General features: G+C 40.1%; 1 protein-coding gene across 10 annotated transcripts in view; it reads left to right on the forward strand.

Annotated features, from left to right (window-relative positions):
* The window catches only part of SATB1 (SATB homeobox 1), a 101,121-nt gene that overhangs the window by 978 nt on the left and 73,254 nt on the right, over positions 1-26,889 (forward strand). For 4 of the 10 annotated variants that reach the window (XM_058729791.1, XM_058729786.1, XM_058729789.1 and 1 more), the window contains one exon: positions 23,053-23,287. In XM_058729791.1, coding sequence (XP_058585774.1) covers positions 23,077-23,287 — 211 coding nt within the window. In that variant the 5' untranslated portion in view covers positions 23,053-23,076. Of the gene's footprint in view, positions 1-2,893; positions 5,229-18,534; positions 19,574-19,792; positions 20,351-23,052; positions 23,288-26,889 lie in introns of those variants that run through there. The other 6 variants (XM_058729793.1, XM_058729794.1, XM_058729795.1 and 3 more) reach the window with 4 other exon arrangements.

Genomic DNA, 26,889 nt, shown 5'->3' on the forward strand with positions numbered 1-26,889 from the left:
CCCGAGCGTGGCGGCCTTTTCCGAGCGCTTCACTGCGGGGCGGCGGAGCGTGGGTCTGGGCAACCAAGATCAGAGGGACAAAGCAGGCAGGTGTCAGGTTCGGGGAGTGACACGCGCATACCGGGGAAATGCACTGAGCAGGACTCTTGGGATGACCCCAGAAGACGGAAAGGGGCTTAGGGCTCTTGCTGGAGGTCTTGGCCCGGACCTCCACTGGGGCGTTGCAAATTTCACTTACTAGTGTCAACCACAGGATCGCCTCTCAAAGTGCCCTGCTTGGCAACTTTGACCTCTGCGCCCTTCCTCGGCGAACTTTCTCCGCGGCATTACAGATTTCCAGGCAAATACTGTAAGACTTGGACTCTACGTGGGTTGTAAAAGAGACAGGGAAAGCAGAAAGACGTCCTATTCTCAAGAGAGAACCTTTCTACCCGGACTGGCTGGGGTTCCCTGCTTGCATCCTTGGAGGCCAGGGGACCTGACTTTTCTAACAGGACAGAGGAGGTGTAAGAAATTAGTGAAAGGCGACTGGCAGGTGTCAGGTTTTGTCCCAAGCAGTCCCTGAAATCTCCAGTGTCTGTGCTACCGACGAGTAAGTCATGCCGTTGAAACTTTATTGAAATTTACACCCTATCTAAAGTGGATTTTTCTGAGACGTCAGGAATGTAAGATTGATTCTATAGTAAAACGTAGCTGCAAAAGCCAACAACAACAACAACCAAAACCGTACTTTAAGACTGGAGAAAGCCAAGGTTGAGGTGTTAGCTCTAAAACGCTTTAATCTGCTGTGTGAGACTAATGCTATGATTTAGCAGCAGTCCTTTATTTCTATTGCATATTATTTTAGTAGAACAGTAGTACATTCATATACTGGCTGCTCCAGTCTGCTGGCAAACATTAGCATTCAAGCTTACATTTTTGACAAATGTGCAGACAGGAATAGCATGAATAGGCATCTTAAATATTAACAACCTAAGCATCTGTTGTGAAACAAATTTAATATATTTACTCTGTTTTTCTCACATTGTTAGAAAAGGTTATAATAAGTGCATAATTTCAACTTTAGTTAGCAGAAGTAACTGGCTGCATCTTTCACTACCTCTCCAAGTGTTTAACACAGTCACCAGACATAAATACTTTAATTAACTTGGCTAGGCACATTATTAAATATACTTTAGACCATGTGTACACTATGTAAAATGTAACAGTTGCAATTTATATGTATCCTATTTGTGCACGTTTTAAGTGACTATGCATTTTATAAATATACCAAGCATGTTTATTCTTCATCTCCATTTGACACTTATTACTTCATATTTTTTCTAATGGAAACAATATTTTAAATGTAGGGTTGTTCAGTCGCATGTAATGCATAATATGTAAACAGTAGCTATAAAATACAAAGCATTGTTAAATTTAAGTATGGCTACATGTAACAAGATTATACAAGAGAAACAAAAATCACTGCTCAATTTTGTATTCCTTTCTGAATAATGAATACAAGTGATGGATGAAAAAAGAACAGATAGGGATTTCCCTCCTAAAACACTAGTGCCTTGAAATGTGTGTGGGGTAGGAGGTGGGGGGATCAAGGGGGAGAAGGGGGAAAAAAAAAGAGAGAGAAGACCTAAAGAACTTCCAAAAAAGTCTGAATAGTTATTTCCAGAATCAATGCATTCCTCATTTTCCCACAAGCTGAAATATGTAATAAATAATAGTTCTTTGTATGTAAAAGTATTCAAAAGGAATGCCTTTTGTTTAGTTGTGGTAGTAAATTAATATATTCTTCAGTTGATAATCGACAAAAGTCGTTCTTTTGTCTCCCAGCATCTTAAACAAGAACAACAACAAAATGAGTATTGGTTTATTTTTGCAGAGCAGTCCGTTGCCAGCTATGTGAACCTGTGATTGAATCAGCTATGGTATGCTGAGTGATGGTTAAGAAAGACTACATTAAATTAGCAAAGACTGAAGTATCTGAAGGAGACTTTCAATTATTTTTCTCATGTGACAGGTTGTGGATTGTAAATTAGGCCTAAAAGGTCAGGTGACAGGCACCTGTTCCTCATTATTATAAAAATCTTTTGGTTACAAACACTATTAAGCTAAACACAACATGGATATACAGCAGGGACTCTATAAAGCACTCTAGTGGCTTTTTTTCAGCTCTGTAAATTTCCAAGAGGGCCATACGTAGATGTGCCCCTTACACAAACAAATCATTTCTTCCAAAACGTGTTGTCTTGGGTGACTCTTACATGAGTACTTGGGATTGATGAAGTATGTAAAATAAATGCATACGACTGAATCAGTCTTCAGACTATGTCGAGACATGTTGTAGTTGAGGGCAAAAACATTATTTTTTAGCCCCTCCTTTTCCTTTACAATCCACTGTTTAAATATCAGAATTTGTCCATATTTTAAATAGAAACCTCCCCGAATTGCCTTCTGTCCTTTTTTAGATGAGTTCCCATTTTAAATAATGCCATGAAATATTTTACTCAACACTTGTGTATAAGGAGAGAATTAGTTGCCACAGACTGTCATAGCTTTGTGGTATAATGAAAATGGGAAGAAATCCACATTTTACATGAATGCTGTTAGGAAGGGTATCATCATTTGATCTTCAAACTTGCCACGTCTCTCAGGAGAGCTCAGTGATATGTCTATTAGAATTAAGGAGTGTGATTTGATTTTTATGAGTGGTTACTTTGAGATATTTCAGAGAGCAGAATAAGCATACATATTGAACAGACCCAAGTAGCACAAGGTTGTGAAATATTAAAGGTGCTAGTTGTTTTTAATTAGCAAACGAGTAAGATCTTTGAGTAAATTGAGCATCTCAGATTATTAAGTTCTATATTTAAATATGTTCTTTGTCTTAGCTTTGTATAGTTTATGCTTATTATTTTAAGTATTCATTCTTAGCATTTGTGATCAGATTACAGAATGGTCATTACTCTTGCTTTTCAAATTGATTTGGTTTTCAAACTCCAGAACTCTGGGGTGATTTTAACAAATTGGTTTACATATTGACAGAACAGAGTTAAGTTAATTAATAGATCAGGCACGAAAAATCATCCACGGTAGGGTGTATTTTCTGGTAAAATGAAAGTTATGTTTCAGCATCATGAGCATCAGGCTTCAGTAATCTGTTCCTCGTGTGGAATGAACACTTCCTACTTCGAGCTAGCAGGCACCTACTGTTTATTTACGCTGCATTAAACTGACAGCTCAGCAATCAGAGGAAAAATATTACTTACCTTCCTGAAGTAAATACCAGTTTATAGGTTAGCGCACGTATTTATATTCCTGTCACCACTAAATAACGGCTCTGTCTCCATTTTAATATCTACCTGTACTATAATCCAGGGCTTCAGGCTCTTCCTGGTTGGGGGTAGGGGTCGAGAGGAGTTTTTCTTAATCATTTACCAGTGGCAAAACTTTAAAGCAGAGTAATATCTTCTTATTTCTGTCGTGTGGGAACCCGTTGAAAGGCACGCTATGCACTTTTGCTTTACATACCTCAAATGTAACATCAAAACCCCAAAAGACTCTGCATGCCACTTAAAATAGTCATCTTAGGGCAACCTCAGGACCAACACATCCAAACACATTGAAGTGTGTGTTTGTGAAACTAACTCTCTGCAAAGTTCCAACGAGATTACTTAAACTATCTGATTACTTAGAGAATAACTTTGATCAAGTGTGGTACCTCCCAAGTCTTAGATGAAATGGTTCCGTTGTTAATGGAGATCTGCTAACGTGAGGACAAAGTGGGGCTCACTGATTGATTGACTGATACTGTTGGCTTTCCTCTGAAAATAGGCTTGCCCCCTTTGTCTTCTTGTTAATCTGCCACATTTAAGAGAGATTTCAACTTGGTTCTGATACTAAATGCACTTGTTGTCTTCTTTTTAAGTTAAAAGCCCCTTCTCTTTCAAGACTCCTGGAAATACTGCTCAATATACTGTGAAAGCTGAATTCCCAAACTTATGATTAACTTGTGAAAATGCTTGTTTTCACTTATGTTCTATAAGTAGCTCTTACACCATCATCTACACACGGTTGTCAATCTCTAATCATATATTCCATTGACATCAGAGCAGAATGTGGTCTTAATACAGCATATAAATCAAATCTGTTACACAAGGTTCTTCTTCTTCACTATACCAAAGAAAAAGTGTCTACTATGGTAATTTATATCTCATTCCTAAGTGCTATTCTCAATGGTTAAGTCTATTTAAACTTGATGTCTTCATAGAGTGTGATCAACACATTAACACACATTATTTAGTACTTTTGAACTTATGCCAACGGTACCTTTTGCTGTTTATTTTTTTAAAGTCTTTTTTAAGATCAGATATTTCATTTCAGAGTAAATAGATACAGATTGTGTGTATATATATTCAGGGTGAGATTTAGTAGCAGAGCATTTCTCCAGCATATTGGCCTATTTTTATTCTTTTAAGTTACTCTGCCTCACTGCCACAGTTGTTGCTGTCTGAAGGTTCATAATAGAAATTCTAATCACCTCTTTCAGTGGACTTTCAAGGATGTAATTCAGTTTATGTGATGATCTAGTTTAGTTATGAGAGATGAAAATTAGTTAACTGGTACCCTAGCATTTATGTCCCTAGATTCTGCTGAAATTTATTCAGTCCAGTTATTTGACATTTGGTAGTGAAGTATCTTGTAATCAAAAATTAAGAGTTGGTTCAGTTTCCAGTGGAGAAAAGATCTTGCTGGATAAAACGTTTAACTGTGCAATATTTTATTACACTCATCACTCATTTTAGAGCCCGCTCATTGTTGCACAAATTTTTGAGGACCTTGGGGTGCAGGCTCCCCAAATGAAGCTGAAAACACTCACAGAAGGAGATGTCGGGCTGCACCTGGCCGTGCCTTTACTAGAATGTCTGTGGACCTGCATCGGCCCCCCTCCTCTGCACCCCTTCCTCCCCCCAGGTGTGCAGGAAGTGGAGGGCGTTATGCTGGGTGAAGTGGGTGGACTCTACCCAGAGCTATGACCTGATTTGTGACGCACCCTCAGAACTGCAGTCATGGTCCAGCTGCTTCACAGGCAACTGGCAACACCTCATTTGGGGATGCTTCTGCCCTGCTAGCAGTGCCAGAGAGAACTTCGTCATTGTCACCTCATCAAAGACTACTTTTTGCGAGCTCTCCCATAGGGCTAGATTTGGAGAGCAGCCTCTGATATTTGGAGGGTAAGTGCCAAAAAGTTCCTATCAGTTCCATATGGAGAATCAAGGCTACAGCCACAGGGGGAGACGGGGGCAGGTAGTGTTCGGGGGAGATCTCTGTGTTGGGGTGTTGCTTTTTCTCAGCTAGAGATGATTTGGGACCAGATACCAACAAAAATTCTTCAATGGGCATTCTTCTTTGGGTGGTGAAGTATGGTAGGAGGCTCCCAGGAGACATTAGTAGACCTTCTTTCCTTGAGATATTTAAAGAAAAGGTAGTAATCTGTGTGAGAGGGAATTCTTTACATGCTATTTTCCAGGAAGCCAGGCATACAGTGGAGTTGATTGCTGGAGGTTCCTTTCTAGTCTTACTCAATGGTTTCTGATATGCCGTTAAGAGCATATAAATGACAATTTGGCCTTTTAATGTTCATAACGATAAGGACTTTAAGGTAAAAGCGGTTTTATGGTATAAATATTTTATTGTGATAATTATTGTAAATAAAATAGAATCTAGTATATGCAGATATCTTTTGAAATGGAGATAGTCTTGAATAGAGCGTATCCATAATTAGCTGTTTGATGTTGAATGCAATTGAGTTTTCCTGTTCCAGTGAACCAGACGATGGAAATCACTGGGGATTAACAACAGGGCTATGGGATTCTTGAAATAGCAAACCTTGCCCCATTCACTGATAAACACATTTTATCAGTGAATGAAGAACTAAATTAGAACGCTTACAGTGTTCAATTTTAGCAGAATATATAGAATTGAGAAAATAAACCAGGTGTTTTCCCACTGTCTTTCTACCAACTGAGATGATGCCTGGATGTCCTGCTTCATGTTAGACAGATTTCTCCAGACTGTGAAAGGAAAGAACAACGTTTTAATAGCTGTTATTTAAGAAAAATCTTAAAGGTGGGCTCTCTTTGGCGTGGTTTAAGAGGACTCAAAAACAATTTAGAACGTTATCTTAAAAGTTAAAAAAAAATGACAGTCTTACTTTGTATGGAGTCATTGTATGTTAATAATACTGTATGCTTATTAGTGTTATTAGAGCAGTAGACAGTTAATTACAGCCTTTTCTGAGACATGTTAACTGTATATTAACAGTCACGTTAAAAAAGAATGATGTACACTCTTGCATGCAAGTTGCTGCTTGCTAGACTCCTTTAACAATATTCCTTTAGAACGTATGGAGTCAGATTTTTCATCCAGAATCATCAAATTGTTTTCTACCACACTTAATTTTAAAACTTTTCACAGGATATAAAATTTTCTTCTTTTTTTTTTTCTTTTTTTTGTCTTTCCTCCTTTCTTTGAAATTGTTACTGACTTGGTCACTTTTGCCAGTGGCATTAGAATTTGTTGTCCTTCTGCAGTTTTATATTTCCCACATTGTATTTTGAGACGCCTACATTTTCTTGTACTCTGGTGACTTTGGCCAACCAAAGCCATTAAAAGCTTCTGGAGTTGATTTAGCACCTCTTCATACTTCTTTTTGTAGAATGATTTTAGTCACTGTTTCTTTAGCCAAGTTATGTTTGCTTACGATTCTCTATAACCTGATATTTAAGATACATTGGAGCAGTTGATCACAGAGATACGTCTAAGCCTAATTCATGTTCCAGACGTCAACCCTGGGTTTTCCTTTGGCTTCTGGCATGGCACAACAAAGGTTGACCGCACTAGAATTTAAAGCTGGACTTAGCTTTACTTAGACGATGCTACCAAGTTGGCTAACTGTTTGAATTCCCTGGTTAATTTGGATATGCAGACCTTGTAACCTTGTAATATGTAACATTTCAAAGTACACTAATATTCTCACTTCATGAATTTTTAGGTGCTGCTGTTACTTATTTCTACAAGGCATTAAAAGACCACAAAAAAGAAATTCAGTGTAAGATACATGTCTGTGTTCTATAAAACAGGAGAAACTTCATAGCATCCTTTGTGTTGTGTAGTGAGCGCTCATTAAAGATTTGCTAAACTAATAATCAAATGGTGAATTCGGCTTGGGCCAATAATGACTTAATGGGAAAAGAGACTTTTTTCCTCTAATTTTCTGTTTTTGCTGGGGTTATCTGAACACTTAATCTACACATGTCCCAGTTTCCTGGATAATTGAATGTGTTTCTTCTTTAACTATGTGCTGTCATTGTTTGACAATAGCAGCAGGGTCTATTTTACCCTCATCATCTGACCTTCAGGATTAGGTGACAAATCCCAGTGTAGGTCCATGGTCCTTTGGTGTTTGGTGTAGTAACGAACTGTACTGAAGTCAACCCAGACCTGGGTGCAGGCAGGTCACCCATGTAATGGTCTTTGTGATACCGTGTAACCAAAAATACTACAGACTGCTGGCCCATGACTGATTGACCTGTACCTGTTCTTTACTAAAACGATTTTTTTTTTCTGGATCCCATTGAGTAAATATCTGTCATAATTATTGCATGAAAAGAAAATTTTCACTGTAGCTATATACACTGTTTAAAAATATTTTAAGATTTAGGGTACTTATTTTAACAAAGATTTCACTCCATTCCTTAGAATTCATGCTGGAGTTGCAGTAGGATTGCGTTCGCCGCCTCTAAAACGTTCTGAAAAGTTCTTTGAGAGTTATCTAAAAAAAGACTCCTGCTTTTTAAATTTATTTTCTTTTTGAAACGTGGATGGAGCTGTTTGCAAGCCAGTCCTCTTTAGTTCCACAAAAGGAAGTATTCCTCAAGCGGTGCACTGCTGTGTGACCTATTACATTATCATGCACATTCTGTCTCTTTAAAAACAGTCTCCTCTATTTGCCCTATTAATTGTTGATATGTTGCCATCCACGAGACAAAAATTAGAGCTGTAATTAAATAATCATGTGATGCTCCTTAGTGCCAGTGAGAGCAAACTCATTTTTCCAGGCCCTGATGGCCACTGATTATTGTATTACTACTGGCTTGCTTTATTTTTTTTAATGATTCTCTATCTGTAGATTACCTAACTCCTGTCCTTCTTTTCAAAATCAAAGAAAGTAGAGAACATTCAGCCAGTTAATTGGCTAGAGGTCCTCAGGGAAGTGAGGTAGACATACCTTACTTTTTTGCTTTTGGTCACCTGGTAGGTTTTTTGGGGAGGCTACATCAGTGGTGTGGTTGCCTGCCATTTAATTTACGCTGGTGTTTTGGCTGGGATGGAGGCATATGGGGAATGCCAGGAGAATTACAAAAGGAGCCGGGTATTAAAATTCAGAAATGATTAAAATTGAAATAAAAGGATGCTGCTTCTTTGCCAGTACTCTGGCAGTCATAATGACACATAGAGATTAGTTTCCACCTTCATCTTTTCCTTCTTTCTCATTTCCTCTTGTTTATTGTTGACACATTTTCCTTCTGTCTGTCTCCCGTCTCGGTATCTTTTTGCACCATTATGCATTCCTACTTCTCCCTCTTTCCTTAAGCATGGAGAAGCCTACTTAACCTTATTATAACAATAACAGAATAGGCTATTAATATTTAATATGCACATGATTAAAATTTCTCTCCCTTAAACATAGGTCAGCTGTATTATTATTAACCGGCATGTAATTTTTCATTTAAAATATTCTTATTCTGCCCTTGCTGTTTCTAAAATGTAGTCTACTTTAGTAGTGATTTAATACCTAATGTTTAGAAAACTGTGGTCGGCTAGTGAGAAAAGAACTTACCAGTCATGGATAATCAATTATGCATGAATTCAAATGTAACAGATGGAATCTGGTGAGTTAAAGTTTCTCTTTGCCTTAGTGGGTTTTTTTTTTCTTATTTGTTTGTTTGACACCTGTCTCTTACATAGAGATAAACATCTAATGTAGGGTGTGATAAATTTCCTTATATCTTTATGTTCTCTTTAAAGTGAACTTGGTTTTTTTTTTTTTTAGTTACATTTGAGAGCAGAGAATTTTTTATGTGGTCTAAAAGATGATCAGATTCTTTTCCATCACTTTATAGATGCAGAACCCGATTCTGCTTGACTTAGGAAGGGTCACTCAGCAGGCTAGTAAAGGAAAAAGTGAGACCCAAATCTCGGTTCCTTACCTTTTCTCCGCTATTCTTCCCGCTATGTCCTTTTTCCTCTTTTGTAGGAGTTACACTATCTCTGGGTTTTAAACAATTTCTGATGAAAAGTGTGGTAGTTGTGTTAAATTACATAGTGTCCTCTTCTATGGTGAACAAATGTTATCTGTGAACATGTATGATGTTACGATCTATGTGTATCAGATATACATGTATTCATACTTGGATGTTGGCCAAACAGTTGGATTTCCCAAATCTATTGAGAATGCCCCAAGATTTGGTTTATATCCTAAACTGTGGCATGTGCTGGCCGCGAAGATGCCTTTTCATTTGCTTGCAGTAGTGTAAATGCTAAGTGACAAAACCCCTTTGTGCAAAGTGAACTCAGAAGTTATGTTTGAGAGCCTTGTTACTTCCATGGAGAGATAAGTTTAATCTTCATTAAATATAATTTGAATATGTGGTGTTTTTTTTCAGTGGTAGAAATAACAGAAGAGTGGGTATTGTCCATTTTTAAAGCAGTGCAGTCTCAAAACAGTTACAAGCTGGTCCCCATCAAAATTTTTCATAAGTATGTTGTTTGTTTGTCTCCCAAGGGTGTGTGTGTGTGTGTGTGTGTGTGTGTGTGCATAAAAAACACAAATGAAAATAGTCTTTACAGAATAAATAAAAATAAATGATTAAAAAATAGCCTCCAGGCTCACTAGTTCTGTGTTTAAAGTTATGCTGTAGCATTATTTATCAACTTTTTGCTTCGTATCAGCTGGAAATTTGCATGTATATTTATAGTCCATTTAGTTATCTAATGAATTAAATTCCACAATCAACACACGAGTTAAGCAAGAGGCAACTACAAAATAGGTAACTGGATGTGCCCTCGCAATAGCTGTACTGTGCAACTATTTTTAAGTATTTTATTTATGATTTTATACATAATAAACATGTCATTTTAATTTGGCTTCACTGTGTATTCATATTTCCCTAGTCATGCATCCATCAGAAAAATACCTATGTGTAGGTATGAACTGCAGTAAGATCTAAGTTTTACATGAATTTCTAATACATTAAAAATCCCATCATTAATATAAAAATCCCTAATATAAAATCAGAACAGATGATAGGAAACAGAATATAGGACAATATTTTAGAGAAAAAGATGATATTATGTATTATTGCATGCAGAGGTCAATACTTTAATCCTAATTAGTATCGCTAAAAAGTGACTGATAGAATTAAATTTGAAAGCCTTCTGGGCTCTTTATAACCAAAAGGTTCTATTCTTCTATTTAAAAAAACTAGAATCTAAAGTCTTTATACAGAGACAATTTATAAATTATTACATTGACTGCATTTATACTGTTGCCATACATGTGTGACTGTACATGCAAGTGTTCAACACTCTTAAGTGCTCTTTAATTGGGAGCAGCTAGTATTTCATGAGTATAGTTCATTTTTATTCATTTGAAAACATCCAAAAAGAGTTTTTGGACTTACAGTACTCTTACTTGTTTGGTTTTGTCTATGTTTCTTTCTCTGCTGTTGCTAACGTGCCATCGTATAGAATAAAATCTGAAAAGAGAACCATTTTCTTGCATCAGAGGACCATCAAATTACCTACTTCGGGTGGGATCTTAGTCTCTAATTACCAATCCATGTTAATTATCCTTGGGTCAGGTATTCATCATATGAATTAATTATCGAGCATAGACTGGACTGTGGCTGTTGGCGGGTAAGGACAAAGCAGTGGAAGGTTGGCGGTAAGGGGAGGTCTGTTCGATAGGTTGTAGCTCATTGGTTTTCTGCTTGGCATGATACTTCGATGATAATACATATCTGCCAATTTTAGGAATATATGTTTTCCTTTAGTTTTTTGTTTTTATTTTGTTGGAGTAAAAGATATATAACACAAATATTCCATCTTGACAGTCATTAAGTGTACAATTCAGTGGCATTAATTACATCCACACTCCTGTGCAACCATCACCACAGTCTGCTTCCACATCTTCTCCCTCGTCCCAAATAGAATGCACTTTAGTTTTTCTATTAAACTTCGCCTTTGCTGCTGCAACAAATTTCAAGCGTTATAGCGGTATTTAGTCATTGTCCAGGTGTGATGCAGTTGTTCCTGGTTTTCTTTCCTGATGGACAGCCCCTCTCCAGTGCCCTGTGGCAGTGGGAATGGCAGGACAGTATCAGATGTTGCCTTTGGCTGATACTCCCAGAAACAACCTGAACAAAGATTCAGGTCCATTGTAACCTCAAACTGTTCCTCCCTCCAATTAAACCAGGAAACACGAGCAATAACATTCACATCACTAAGAAGATTTGGCTGATATGTCTTGGCTGAAGGTTGATTGGGAACGATTGCTGTTTGACTTCGCTGGAATTAAAATCCCTTGAACTTCCCGAGGGTACTGCAGGGGCTGTGACGCCCCGCCACTAGCTCCTTGGCAGGGACGACGCAAATCCTTCGGTTCTGCTTAAGTGCAGGACTTAGTCTGGAAGCAAGCAGAACAGTTTTCAACTATTCAAGGGGAAACCCACTCAAGGTTGAAGTTTGCAGGGAGAAAAATTCATGCCATCTATGTTGAAAAGGACTTAGAGGAAACTGGGATGGTTCTGGCTCCAGTAAATAATAGACTGGTTTTCGAGTTTAACTTCCACGTGTAATTTTGTGGTTAGTCACTTATGTCTATAATGATAAATCATATACCTGCACAGGATTTCTGGCACCTCAGTAAATCTCAGGCAAGTGCCCAAATGCTAATTTATCCTGGTTCCTCAAACACCATGACTGTTTCACCCAATCAGTGGTCTAACAGCTTGCGCCCACCTTCTTTTGTTTGAAACAAGTAGCTTGCCTGCACATACATTCCCTAAATTGGGGGGCAAGTGCTGGCTCCTGGAACAGCCTTGACTTTTCCAAGTGACCTGAGGATTGGGTTGAAAACTTCACTTTGAAGATGTCCTAGCAAGTTTATTTGACTTCCTCTCTCCAAAACATTACCTTATCCAGCGAATGCCAAAGCTGGCTATACACGGGAATCACCTTGAGGAGCTCTAAACAACCAAATGCCTGGCTCCCACTCTCAGCCATTCTGATTTTTTTTGCAGTGGGGTGCAGCCTGGCCATCTGGATTGTTGAAGGAGCTCCTTAGGTCATGTTAATGTGCAACAAATTTGGGAAGCCACTGAGCTAACTTCTGATCCTGGCACCTGGCTTTACCTCCTGAGTTTGCAAGAATCTTCCTAAGATTCTTCTGAGTACTCTCTCATAAGAACAGTTCTTGGATTCCTTTTCCTGTGATGACACTGTGAGAGACTCCAGGAATACAGACCCAAATAGACCCTCAGAATGCTTAACGACTTGCAGTTCGGAGGAGCAGACAGGTAGAAACAGAATGTTGCACTGAAGGACAGGTAGTGTGCCGGAACATCAAAGGAAAAAACGAACAGCTGGAAAGAGGCTTCAGACAGAAGCGATGCAATCAAGCTGGCAGAAGGGAGGTCCCCAGGTGAGAAGGGGGAGGAAGGGCACTCCAGAAGCAATGGGAGAATGAGGTAACCTGAAACTGTAAGTACTTTGGTGGTGATATCAACACTGGAGGACTCAACAGCAATGACAAGAATCCCCCTCCCTACTCAATTTTGGATGTGAGTCTAGATAGAGATACCAATCTTGATGGAACTATTACCGTGGAGCCTTGTCAAGGTTATGATCCATACCGGCATCTATGAAAGGAAAGGTAGCTTTAAAAAATTTTTGTTCGATCAATTCTTGTTAAGAAAGGTGTTATTTCTGGGTAAAAGGCCCAGATATCCTGTCAAGCCCTAGAAGCCATCTACAATGGCTGTTCATTTCCCTTATCCAGCACTCCCCAAACTGGCTTAAGCATTGTCTTTTCTTTGCTCAGTTTTAATAATGACCCTTGTCTATTAAGACCATATCCCAAGCTACCAGTGGGTATTTACATCTGCCCCAAGGTAATCAGGAAATAACTTTTGATCACTATCAGTCTGCCTATAACTGAAACCTCACTTATTAGGGAAAAAACAAAAACAAAAAACCTTAAGCCCCATGTTTAGAGTTCATTATCATTTCTCTTTTATCTCTCCTGAAAGATAGTCAAGCCTTTTGCTGTTGTTTCCTGCAGTACACCATTATTTGTTTGGTATCTGGAAGCCCTCCCAGTTTGAGTAGGTATCTACTTTAAAGCTTCCAAAAGAGCCATTTCTAATGGCAACTATGCTTATTTAATTCTGGGGTGGGAATGAGGGTGGGAAATGACTCTGTGGTTTTTAACTTCACCTGTGAGCTATTTAAATGTTCATGGAAAGCAGCATTTGGGGTAAATGCATATTATTCCAAATGTACTACAGGACCCTTTCAGATACAGACATGCCTAGAAAGTTGTCTTAAATTTGTGTGCAGCGGCACACAAGCCTCATTTCCATGCAACTTTATAGATCTATGGGCTAATTCTAAAATGGAAAATGATTTCAATTTGGACATCATTAGAATGTCTGAAAGCCATTCAGCACCTCTAAGACTCTTCCTGGCTAGGTCCTGGATTTACTTCGCTGTCTTTTATAGAAGTTCTCTAGATAAGTGCTGTCCAAGAGAACTTTCTGCAGGGGTGGAAGTCTTCTGTAGACTACATTGCCCAGCACAATGGCCACTAGCCACGTGAGGCTATTGAGCATTTGAATCGTGACTGAGGATCTCAATTGTAAATTTTATTTAATTTCAGTGAATTCAAATATAAATGTTGTAGCCACTTTCCCCACAGTTCCCTCCTCCTCACTTCTGTGAACTCTAAAAGGAACTGTCATTGCATTTAGCAGGGGAGGCTGGTGGCAGGTGACACTGTGAGCTTTTTGCTCTCAATTATTTATTCATAATGTAAATACTGCAAGGACAGTGTATGAATTCCTGGTAATATGGCAATGGGCAAGACCGTCTCTGCTCTCATAAGGCTTACAGTCTGGTATGCAAAACATTTATTAAGTCAATAATTGTTAATTGATTAAGACTGCAGTGACTTTCAGAAAGGAGCAATGCAAGAAGCTTTGAGAAATGGAGGCCATACCTTCTTGTGAGACTAGTGAGAAAGCTCAGTCGGAGTTCCATTTATTCACCAAGCAAGAAGAGCGTGACCTCCGCTTCCCCAAGTTCAAGGCTGGACCCCAGGCTCAGAGTAGGGCAGCTAACATGTGTCATACCATGACCTCCAAAGATGTGAGGTCTGTTTGATAGAGCTGCATGCATCCGCATACTGCAGACTTCTGAACTTGACCAAGTAGATTCTCTCCTAAATTGTGCAGTTGTGATGATGTCAGTCACAGATAAGATGTGAGAAGAAGGGTGCAAATGTTTACAGGATATTGCATTTCCTCTCCAATATATGTTTTGACAAAGTTGTGTGAGTTCCAGCCCCAGCTTTTTCCTCTCTGCTCTTACAAATTTGTATTTGGTCCATTCAAGAAACGATGTGGAAATCAGTCCTGACATTTCAGACAGACAAAATGAGACACATGACAGCAAAACATATGGCTCCAATAGACATCCTTATATGGCCAACACAGACCATATTCCCAGAAATTCATATATGGAAAACACCACCTGCAGCTAAAGCCAAAAAACAAAGAGTTGACACGATAAAAAGAGCAATATGCTACGTAAATTGTGCTGCTCTAAAAGTGTAGAGAGATAGCCAACTGTATTTGAATTTAAAAAGATGAAAAAACAAAACAAAACATGTCCTTAGAAAGTGCTATGGTGGTAAGCATTGCTTTGCTAACAGTCACTGGTGGAGTTCCCATATCTTAAAAGCGTTCAGATTCTAAATGCTTTCTCTGTTTATTACAAATGTATGTGCTATTCAGAACTCTGAATGTGTTTTAATGCTTTCGGATATCTGCCTGCATATTTATCTTAATATGGTGCCATCTGAAATATGCACTAGTCCTTTCATTATTAAGTTTTTTTAAAAAAAATCTTGTGTATCTTTTTACAATATTGTATCTTTGCTACCTTTGTGTAGCCAGTTTGAATGCCTTCTCATGGGATAAAAAAATGGATGCACTGTGTTTTAACCATATATCCACATGTTAAATAATAGTTCATGTATTTGACTTGTGATCTTTCATGTTCCTGAGGTTTTATATTTTGATAGCTTAATTTATAAAGTTTACTTTAACTTTTTTTTTTTTTTTTTTGCAATACTTGCATCTTTATTGACAAATATTAGATGCCTGTATGGAATAAATTGATGTTTTTCCCCCCTCCACCATAATTGTTTATCCTCACCTATGCCTAGGAAGGTGGTATTTTCCTAATTATGTTTTTTTCTTCTTTATCTCAACCTGGGTTTACACTGGCCAACGTTCAGTGGTTATAATGAGTATTCTAAAGAGGGAGAGAATATATAGTAAGTAAGCTCATTAACGTACTATATACCATTGGAGGGCATAAGCTTTTGTGTGTCATTTTACTTATGTCATTTCTTATACAGTTCTGAAATAAAGAATGTACTTGAGGGAAAATTAGTATATACATATGTCATTAACATATACATAATGATACTATATCGGTATTCTTTGTAATGAAGTCATTGTTAGATGTCACTATCCTCATTTATTTTATCATTTTCCAAGGCCATGTCCATCCTTATTACACACTTAGGTTGTGTTTAAGAATTAGCTTGTAATTCCTAGTTAAAAGGTTCTATTCAGATTTAAAGACTGCTATTTTAATTCCCACATTACATTAGTATTGGCCAAATCATTAGGAGACTAAGGCAATCAGGATCTTTTTGTCTTATTTATTTGTGTAAATGATAGGATAAACATATTTACAGTATTTTATTCCATTGTGTCCTAATGTTTTCAGTAACCCTTTTTTAGTCTTTTCTCTGCTCAAATTTTGTATTCCAACAACTTTCATTCCCTTTTTTCTTTTTTTTTTCTAAAAATATTTAACCTGAGGCGAAGTTGCATGGGTAAATTTTGTTTTGTAGTCCATTATAATTTTTCTATTTTTTAAAATTTTGCTCCCCTGGAAGTTTGCACAGCGTGATACTAGAATGCACTGTTCCTGCTGAAATCCAAGCAGGTTTCAGGGAAACGTGTCAGGCATCACCAGTTTGAAGCAACTATTAAAATCTACATCTTGGAAATTCCTAATTTAACCTATCATTGCAAAAATCATTGTCATAGAGATAATTGATGGTAACCAGTTATCTGTGTTTTTCTTTTAAATATCTTTCTGAAATAAGCTTAAGCTCTTCCATCCACAATACCAACTCAGACAGCAGTGCTACATTTTTTACACGTTTGTATTTTTCCTTATTGATTGTATTTCTTATACTTCAATTACAAAATCCTCCTCCGTATTTCCCCACCTTTCAGCTTTTAAAAATGTGACATCATGTGGGCTTTTTTGGTAAAGATTGCCTTATATTTATTTTCTTGCTTTCAATGTTGTGTTTTGTGTTTTATTATTACATGTTCTTCCTTTTGCTCAAGGCTTGGGTTTATATGTGCCAAGATTCACGGTTGCCTTCCTCGATTTTGACTAACCTTTCCGGTTTGTGGGTGAAACTTGGGTGCCATTAGAGTGATATATTTTCATTGTGTTTCTCCTAAACTTGTTCTCCCCAGGAGGCCATTATTTCCTATACTTCATCTTCTGCTTTACCTTCTGCTTTTCTTAGATTTCTAATGTAAACAGTGTCTCTAAGAGTGTATTGGTAGCTTTAAAGAGCTTAATTTGCATATTTCCCTCTTATCTCAGTACTTGTGCTAACTTGTTGCTTTTTTTATGTGTAACAAAATGTTTATCTGACCGATTTTTCTCTTTTCCCTACTAGTGTACTCTGAAAAATAATTCTTACATTTTTGGTTCTGTTTAATGATTAACTGCCTTCAGGGTTCTAAGATGTTAGTATTGAAACCCAAGCGATAAACGCTGCATCTCTGTTTTGAATGAGATGGTAATGTTCTTCGTTTTTATAGGAACTATATTTAATAGATTATCTAAATAAGAGGATCATACTTCTGTGCTAATGACCATTAATCTAACCGGGTAATTTACCCTAGATTACACAAGTATTTATTGCTACGACAGATGTATTTACCCATCCAAACTTTTCTTTTACTCGTCGTGAATTAATTTAAGAATGGTGACATCTTCTCCTTTGTGATAACAAGTCAGATCTCTTTCAAGTGACCCAAATTGTGGCTCAGCCTCTATGGGCCACGTATTTCTTCCTCCAACGTGTTTTATGGCTCAGAAGTGAGGGAGTTTTGAACCCACCCCTGAGTAGATACAGAACGCTCTTACTCATCTTTTTTTTTTTCTTTTTTTTTTTTTTAATGTTGGCTCTCAATAGTTTGGGATTCATCCTCCTTTGAGGATAAATATTCGCGAGAGCTTTCTTTTCAAGGCTCCCGGCCTTTATTCCTGTGCAAACGTTTCTGCACCCTCCGCGCTTCTCCGCAGAGATCTACCTCCAATTGTCAGTCCCCTTCAGCCACTTCTGAAGTCCCCCTACCTCTGTACTCTGTGCCCGTCACCTGTACGCCCGGGCCCCTCTCCCGCGGGGCCTTTGCGCCCTCCCCGCCTCGCCTGTCCCCCGGGTGCCCGCCCGCGACGCTCCCGACCTACTCCCTTCTGAGGCTTTTGCGCGCGTGGGTGGTTGGTTAGTTTCCCCTGGCGCCCTCCCCCCCCCCCCGCCCTGGCCCTCGCCCCCTCCTCCCCCGCACTTTCTCCCCCCCACCCCCCGCCGCCCCCGCCAGTCGTGCCCCTCCTCCCGCCCCGCTCACTCTCGCACACCTGCCCCTGCCGCCCGCGCGCCGCGCGCTCCCCTCCCCGCCGAGGCGGCCGCTGCCAGGGAAGCCCCCTCTCCCCTCCCCTCCGCGCCCTCCCCGGCGCGCCTGGCGGCGGCCGGCGCTAGCCCTCGCGCGGCGCCCTGTTATTCTGGGTATTGTGTGTAATAAATGTCGGGCCGCCTCACTCTAATCAAGCTCATTACAAATTCTTGCGCGCCCTGGGCCGGAAATCGTGCGCTCCCCCACCCCCCCCCCCCACCCCTTCCCTCACTCATTCACTAGTTACTTGTCTTTCTGCTTTTTAACTCGCCGCCCCCGCCCCCTCCCCCAATCCCGGCCCTCCAGCCCGGGTTTTAATCCCCATCCCTTTTCCGCCTTCTCCTTGCACCCTGCCCCCCCCCCCCCCCCGCCGCCTTCCTCCTCCGCTCCGCACCCCCTTCCTCCTCCTCTCCCTCCCCCCTCCGCCGCCGCCGCCGCCGCCGCCACTTTCTCGCTCGCTCCCGCTCCCCGGACGCGGCGGATGAGCCGGCCCCGCTGGGGAAGGGCTCGGGGCGGCGGCGGGCGGCCGGGAGGAGGCTGCGTGCTCGGGGCTGGGGCTGCGAGCGGGGTGATTTTGTATTAAAATGAGGAGGAGGAAGAAGCGGCAGCCACAGCGGCGGCGGCGGCAGCAGCGGCAGCAGCAGCGGCGGCAGGAGCAGCGGCGTAGAGGGCTGCAGCCCGGGCGGACGCGCGGAGCCGAGCTGGGCACGGCGGCGGCGGCGACAGCGGCCGGGATGAGTCAACTAATAATTTAATGGGGGCAGAGACGGCAGCGCGGGGGAGAGCGAGCGAGCGAGAGCGAGCGAGCGAGAGAGAGAGCAGCAGCCCCGTCCGGGGACTCGCGCTCACACGCACGCACACACACAAACACACACACACACACCTCTCCCTGTGCCACCCAGCAACAACCGGCCTCGTCACAACAACAGCAACAGCCGCCCTCTAGCCCGGCCCGGGGACCGAGCCTGAAGCCGGGGCGACTCCAAGGGACGCTTCCCACCCCTCCTCTTGCATTTCGGGAAACTCCTCATCAGTTTTGTTGGGGTTTCTGGGCTTCTTTTTTCCCCCCCTAAGTCCCAGTGCCATTGTGGTGCTCGTTGTTTACCTCGGACTCGGGCTGAGTGAGAGCTCGGCGACTTTTTGGGGGGAGGGGGCGGGGAGTTCGTCGCTGCCGAGGCGGTGGAGGTGGCTGGGGGGGTGCCTTCAGATTCCCTCCCCCTCCCCCCAGACCCTCTTTTTCTCTCTCTCTCTCTACTCACTCGGCTCCCCAGGCGCTCGCAGCCCCGCGTCAATGGGCTGGGAGAGGGTCCTCGGGGCTGCTATCAGCGAGGGCCGAGTCAAAAGTGGCATTTCAGTGCCTTTCCGGGGCTCTTTCCGCGACCTTCTGCCCCCCACCCTCGCTGTTCCCCGGTAGATGCCCTCCTTGGGGGTGCGAGGCTGTGGGAAGAAAGTTTAAGGTTTGTTAATAATCAGTCGAAATTGTTGGGGAGGGGGTGGGGGCCGTTGGAAGGGAGGCGAGGTGGCCTTCCCCTCCCCGCGTTCTCCGGGGTTATTGGAAAATAATACCGCAAGTGACAGCCAGAAGTAGACTTTCTGTCCTCACACCCAAGAACCAGAGCGAGCGGGAGGGAGGGAGGGAGGGGAGCGAGGGGACTTTTTTTTTTTTCCTTTTTGGAGACCTTGTCCGCAGTGGGTTTTTTTTTTTTTTTTCTTCCCTTTTTAAGAGAATCCTCAGTCACCACCTCGCCTCCCCAGCACCACCACAGTGCACGGCTCATAACGGGTTTTGCTTTGTTTTTACGATTTTCCCCCCAACGAATCACTTGTCAGATCAATTTTATCTTCTCCCTCCTCCCTACTTCCCACTCTCCCCTCCTCCCCCATCGAAAACCCCGTTCTCCGAGGTTAGACATTTTACAAACCATATATGTTGTTTTTCGAATTGTGATTTTTTTTTTTTTAACCCCCCTCTCCCATGGCTACTCTTCTAGACGTTTATTTCTGCCCTTCCCCCGCTTAGGGGGGCGGGGGTAGGGGAAGAGAAAATAATACAATTTCAGGGGAAGTCGCCTTCAGGTCTGCTGCTTTTTTTTTTTTTTTTTTTTTTAATTAAAAAAAAAAAGGACATAGAAAACATCAGTCTTGAACTTCTCTTCAAGAACCCGGGCTGCAAAGGAAATCTCCTTTGTTTTTGTTATTTATATGCTGTCAAGTTTTGAAGTGGTGAGTTTCAGGTCGGTTTTGCTAATTTCACTCAGTAAAACTGCAGTGTTTCTGTTTCTAGATAGTACTTTGCTTCTTTGTCTCTTTAAAAGGTCACAGTGAAAGCTTGGCCTGGATCGTGCCGGCCATATGGAATGGATAAGGGCACAATCTCTTAAAATGTGATTATGGGGTTCTGTGGGGGCAAGTGAGGTGATCCAGCAAGGAACTGGTTGAAAAAGATCCCACGTTGCAAAAAATAGGTTCTGGAAACCAGAATTTTGTGCTTTTCTTTTTTCCTTTTAGAGGAAATGATAGCAGTGTCTGAGTTCACGGTTTAATTCAGTAATGATCACATACAGACTTGTTTTAGAGAGAGGGAAACGGGATTTCGAGAAAGTAACCTGCATTCTGTGTGCCAACCAGACTTTACACTAAAATGCGTTTTAAAATGTGTAACTCAAAAGAAAACTCTTAAGCCTGGCATCTGTTGAGACCTTAGTTCCCGTGCTGTCAGTCCAGCAGGCCCCTGAAGGCTGCTCTTTGCAAGACCAAACTGAGGTTTGGTGAACTTTAGCCTTGGGCATAGAGTTTAAATGAGTAAATTGGGTGTTTTATGTGCATGTAATTTTGCTTTATAATGTAAAGCTTTTTACAAGATGACTGAGTGTTTAATAGACTCTTATAGGTGGGTATTGGAAGGATAATTTTGCATGACCTATATGATGTTTTGATTGTCAATACATTAACTAAATTATAATCTATCACTTTCATTTGCTGTACAGCTTATAATGCTGTTAAGCCTCATGACTACTTAATATGTTTTGTAGCATTAACTTTGATGCTGTTGTCTACTCCACCCCCCCCCCACCTTTTTTTCTCAAATTGCCCCACGGGTTAAGTATTTTCTTTTCAAATCATATGTTATAAAATTCATCATCTGCTCTAGGGTAAGGCAACCAATTTCAGAAAAAGCAGCTCTGTATTATAATCCACACGAAACATTATAAACAGTGTTTTGAAGAAGTTAATAATCATCACTCTCTAATTTTGGCTTTAGACGGTAGTAGTCTAATATAATGGAAAAGAGTAATCTTGATAAAAAGTGGTTAAAAGAGGCACATTTATTGTTAATGAACCTCATAACCAAAAACAGATGGGACCTCGATCAAGGGTAAACCTTTAGTTCTCAGCGTGCCACCCTAGAGTACAAGGATAAATAGCCATTATTTCTCAAACTTATAGTTCCTCAATTGGTATTCTTAAGGTTACTTTTACTTTTAAACCTGCAGATTACCATTGTTACTTCCCCCTCCCACCCCAATTCACCTCTTTTCTTGATTATAATGAACAAAGTAATCTATGGTTGAACAGGCAAAAAACGTTTACAGAAAGGCCATGCTGATACAAGCTGGCTTTCAACAAACACAGATCTCAATAGCTTCTTTGGTGCAATAATTTTTTTTTTTTTTAAAGTACAAGGTATGTTGAATTACCAGACAGCTGGAAGAAAGTGTTAATTATTATAGTCTCTTTGGCTTTCCTAAATATGATCCCCAACCCCTTAGTATTCGTGTGCTCCACACCTCAAGTACCATGAAAGTTTATAAAATAATTCTACTAAATCTGTTCTTATCAGTTCCAGTTAAAAGTGTATTTTAGAAGTGACTTTGAGGTCATACTAATTGCTTTATTATAAACTATGAAAATTGATGTCCAATGTATAACTGAAAACAATGATCTGTTACACTTTTCCTAAAGTCAGTTAAGATGTTGACTTCACTGCATACTAAATGCTAGTGACTGTGTTTTACCAAAATCATCAAGATTTTTTTTTAAAGTGAGTTTAGCACTTCAATCTAATGTGTATACACAAAGTATTTTCAAGTTTTTTTCTGGTGAACTTGTTAGCAGCATTCTAGTACTGAGGGACGCCTAAATATTAACACTAAAACACATAAGTTGTAATGCTTCAGTACCTGAAATATTTGAAGAAAGCCTCCACCTCCCATTTTCTTAAGGGTGAAGGGATCCAATCACATGTTTGAGCCAAGACTTGACTAGGTCTTTAACAGCTCATGTAAGTCCTGAAAATAGAAAACTTGAAAAGTAGAAAACTTTTTCTGTGAATTGACCTGTAAAGCCAATGAAGAGTTTAAAAAGCAGATATTTAGTACCTTCTTTTTAAGGTGGCATATATATATTTATTTTTCCTCATAAAAATTAAACTATGTAAAAATATAAACATACACATCAGGTCTAATTAATATTTTGGACTGTGATAATCTTCCCATTCTTGATTAAAGCGTTGCTATTGTGTTCTGTAATGAGTTTCTAATTTTTAAAAATTGGGAGTACATAAATATGTTATTTTCTTTTTAACTACACTGGTGGTAATTCTTGTTCTACAAGTAAGCCCATTTCCTCCAACTTAGTTTTGTTGGTAGGTGACAAATTGTGTTTTTATTCTAATGTGTGTTGCTACAGTCTCCACAAATTATTTTGTTAACTTGAATGGAAATGTAATACTGTGATCTAGAAATAGAATTAACATCTGCATTATATTATGTACCTAGTTAAGCAATTTTACAAGTATGTTATATTTGTGGAGAGAAATAGGGACAAAATATTTACTTGGTGTATCATATATATATATATAGAGAGAGAGAGAGAGAAAGAGAGAGGGAGAGACCCCCACCCAATTATAACATGTCTTCTTTTTAAATTCTGGCAGGTGATCTTTAGAGGGTAACTGAGTATGGATCATTTGAACGAGGCAACTCAGGGGAAAGAACATTCAGAAATGTCTAACAATGTGAGCGATCCGAAGGGTCCACCAGCCAAGATTGCCCGCCTGGAGCAGAACGGGAGCCCGCTAGGAAGAGGAAGGCTTGGGAGCACAGGTGCAAAAATGCAGGGAGTGCCTTTAAAACACTCGGGCCATCTGATGAAAACCAACCTTAGGAAAGGTAAATACTTGGGAGCCCAATCCTGGAAAGCTGCAAGGCCTTGTGTCTACTCAAGGCCACTTTGTGTGGGGGTGGGAGAGGCAGAACGTGTCTCTGTATGTCCTTTTCCTTGATTCTCTTTCCGATGTGAAATTAGTTGCATTCCAGACTGCAGTGTCCGTCATGTTTGGAAAGTATAGGCTCTGTGCTTGAGCGCGGTACCTGACCTGAGTCTCCTATGTAGACTGCAGTCTTTGGCTGTTTGGGATGATAAGGACTGAGTTACATATAATGGCCTTCCTGACACAAGGCTTCCGTGGATAAGGTGTTGTGGTAGTAGAGAATATGTAGGTGGCTGTTGCTTAAACTAACCCTGATTGAGAATAAGACACTTAGATTGAGTACTGTCCTAGCTTTTTCAGAGGGTTACTAGCTGTAAGTCGTTTTCAGAGACAATGGGAACCTTACGTGATACGATGGAAAAGTTTTGCGATATCCTTTTTTGTGGTTTGTTTTCTTAAGAGCAGATTTATTATTTAGCAGTGAAAACCCTGATGATTCTAGTTCTTTATTTCTGCTGCAGTTGAGTATTTTTGGTAAAGGAAGGGCAGACTTAGGCAAGTTTATCGGGGGAAGCGTGTAACTGTGTGACTCCTTTCTACCAATTCTATATTAAATTGATGAAGTTTAACAACTTTGTGTTCAGCACCGCTACTTGTGTAGATCAGTGCCTCTATGGGTAGAACGTGTGTGCCTCATAATGGCCTTTATTTTGTCTCTGAACAACTGTGCATAGGAGTCAGATTCTCCTTACATTTGCTAATAAGCCAAGGATAAAAATGCCATCTTTTAGCAACCAAGAATATTAAGTAGGTAAAGTTAGAAGGCAGAGGAATTTCATTGTGTTTGATGCATAACATTTATCATACAATCATTTATTTTTTTCTTGGTTTGGCGAAAACAAAGAATATATTGATCCTGAAATGAACAGACACAGCAGTCCGTATTGTTAGATCTTTATCTATTAAAAATGGAAAAACAGCACTTCAGCAAATTCTTTGGCCTCTACTCATGATTACCCTATTTATTGATTGTTTGCCAAGAATGTATGCGTCTTAAGAAAGCCAGGGTAAGAGCATTAAAAATATAATTTATTACGGCTTTTCAAACTGAGTGCATTAATATTGTACTGTGAAGCACTGGGGCTCTATAAAAAAGACTTTCTGACGCCTGCAAACATATAAGTTCCATAAATTCCTAAATAGGAGATTTCAGCTGTCTCTGGTATTATGTGATATTTGCACAGCAAACTTTAATGCCAGGACAGTTTTAGACAAGGATTCTACAGACTTCACTGCTCCTTATGGCAGACGTGCTGTTTACACAGGCTCATAAACCTTCAGCAAAAGCTTCTAAGACTGCCTCCAGGTTTAAATCATGTGGTATTTTTAGCATTCAGCAGTGACCAGTGCACTCCCCTTTTAATGCTGGAAGGTTACGAAGTTGCTGTAGTTGGAAGTCTCGCCAAACACTAGCACTAATAATCAGACAGTTCAGAGAAGGCTCCTGTTCAGCGTTACTCCCAGTATCAGTAAGGCGACGGTGACAAGTTGGCTGGGAGGTTTAGCAGCTAGATTTGTAATTAAGTGATTCTGTTGCCCCTTATCAGTAGTCACCTTAATTATCTATAGGGTATCTCGAAATAAAATCCAGAGTAAATCCAGTATGTTTCAACAGTTTGCAAAAGCGACAGTTACTTTCATAGGTCTAAGGAGCATAGAGTATAGAACACGTCTGTATCATTCTATAAGAGGAAAAATCAATGCGTGTGTTTTTGTTGCACTAACCCAACTCTTTGAAGCCATCAGAACAGGGGGAGGAGAAACCAAAGTACAGTAATTTCACTTCCTGCTCAATTTTTTTTTAAAACACTGCTTTCACAGTGACATATTTTTAAAATCCAGTTTAATTGTAGAAGGTTCTCAGCTTCAAACAACAAAATTACTAAAGCTTTTTGGTGGTGATGATGTGTTGTTGTTGTTGTTTTTTTTCATCTTATTTTTCATGTGCATGGTTTCTGTTTGACAGGTGCTAGATAAAAATTGTGGCTGAGATGAGAAAGCACTACTTAAGAAAAAGAGGTTGGATGTTTTTGTTTATTTGTGTAGGAAATTTTGCCAAAGTACCTTCAAGCCAAGGAAGAAATCACCAGTTTGCATGTTGCTATTTTTGCTGTGGTCTTCCCAAGTCTTCTTCTGATCCCTGACAGGTTCTCTCTCTGGTATAAAACAGATGAATGAATGACAAGAATATTGGCAAGCTCTGTGGCTTGTTTTTCATGCCTAGCCTGTTGGGTACCTCCGAATGAGTTTGTGAGCTTTCCTAAGTAAACCTAAAGGGGTTTATTTGTCAGAGCTAGAATCTCTAGTGAACAGTTCGCTAAGGCTTTGGTGAAGATGCGCATGTAGACAAATGTAGCTGTTTTACTGCCAGCTTTTGTTCAGCATAAACAAGAAAACAGAGCGTGTTGAAAGGGCATCGCTGGTGTCAGTAGGATATCCTGATTTTTAGCTCTGGTTGGTGTGTGCTAGAAATCTCCAGAAGTTGGTAGGATTGATTCTGGGAGTCCAGAGGGCAGAGCTTATAGAGGCATTAACGTTATGGGACTAATTGGGGATCCTGGGTGCCCTGTTAAAGTAACCCTTGTCATCATTTATGCTAAAGATGATACCCTCCTGGCAGTTTGCCACAGTACAGTTCAGACGCATCTGCTTTTAACCCTTTTCCGTATATCACTGGAAGTCTGACAGTGCGCTGCATAAACACCTTGAGGACTACAGCATTCCGTGATTTCAGTTTCTAGAAGCCTCTTTTCCAACAGTGGTGTGGCCTGTGCTTATTAATAATCATCTGGCTACTGAGTTATTACATGGATTAAAGTAAATAGAGAACACATCAGATCTGTGCAGATTCCTTTATCCGAATCTGTTATTACAAGGCCAGTTTCCTTTTCTCTGTCTCCTAACCTGTCACAAAGATTGTTTATTTTCAGGGCATGTGGTCACTGTGATGTCTTTTTAGTCAGGTACATTAAATGAGTAGCCATAAAGATAAATCTTAATTATTTGCATTATGCACATATTGAAATCACGTATTTTGAACATCAGTTTGGTGAAGTTTTGTGTTTCTTGTATGGAACTGTTAAGTAACGATCTTCAAAAAGGAAGAAAAATGCTAATAATTTTATAGTCAAAGATCCTCTGGGCACAAGCAGGGCAAGTTCAATATCAACAAAAGGATGTAGGAAGCGGGAAGGTGGGCTCCTCTGAAGACCAGTGTAGTGAGTTACCTTTGCACACTGTATACCACTTCTGGGAGATCAGACAAGACACTTCTCTCTCGTCAGCATTATTATTTGATCAAAAAGGTAATTCTGCGTTAATTGACTTTGGAAAATACACTGTTGAGATGAAAACAGAGCCCAAGTTACCTTAGGACCAAGTTCACATTCTAGTTAAATATTTCTCTTACAACTTTAAAACATAAAAGAACGTACATGTTTGTGTGTGCGTGCTTGTATTTCTGTGCCCTGTCTGCCTGGGAAACACAGTCTCCCCTTCTCT

The sequence above is a fragment of the Neofelis nebulosa genome, chromosome 5, assembly GCF_028018385.1.
Source record: "Neofelis nebulosa isolate mNeoNeb1 chromosome 5, mNeoNeb1.pri, whole genome shotgun sequence".
NCBI classification, from domain to species: Eukaryota; Metazoa; Chordata; class Mammalia; order Carnivora; family Felidae; genus Neofelis; species Neofelis nebulosa.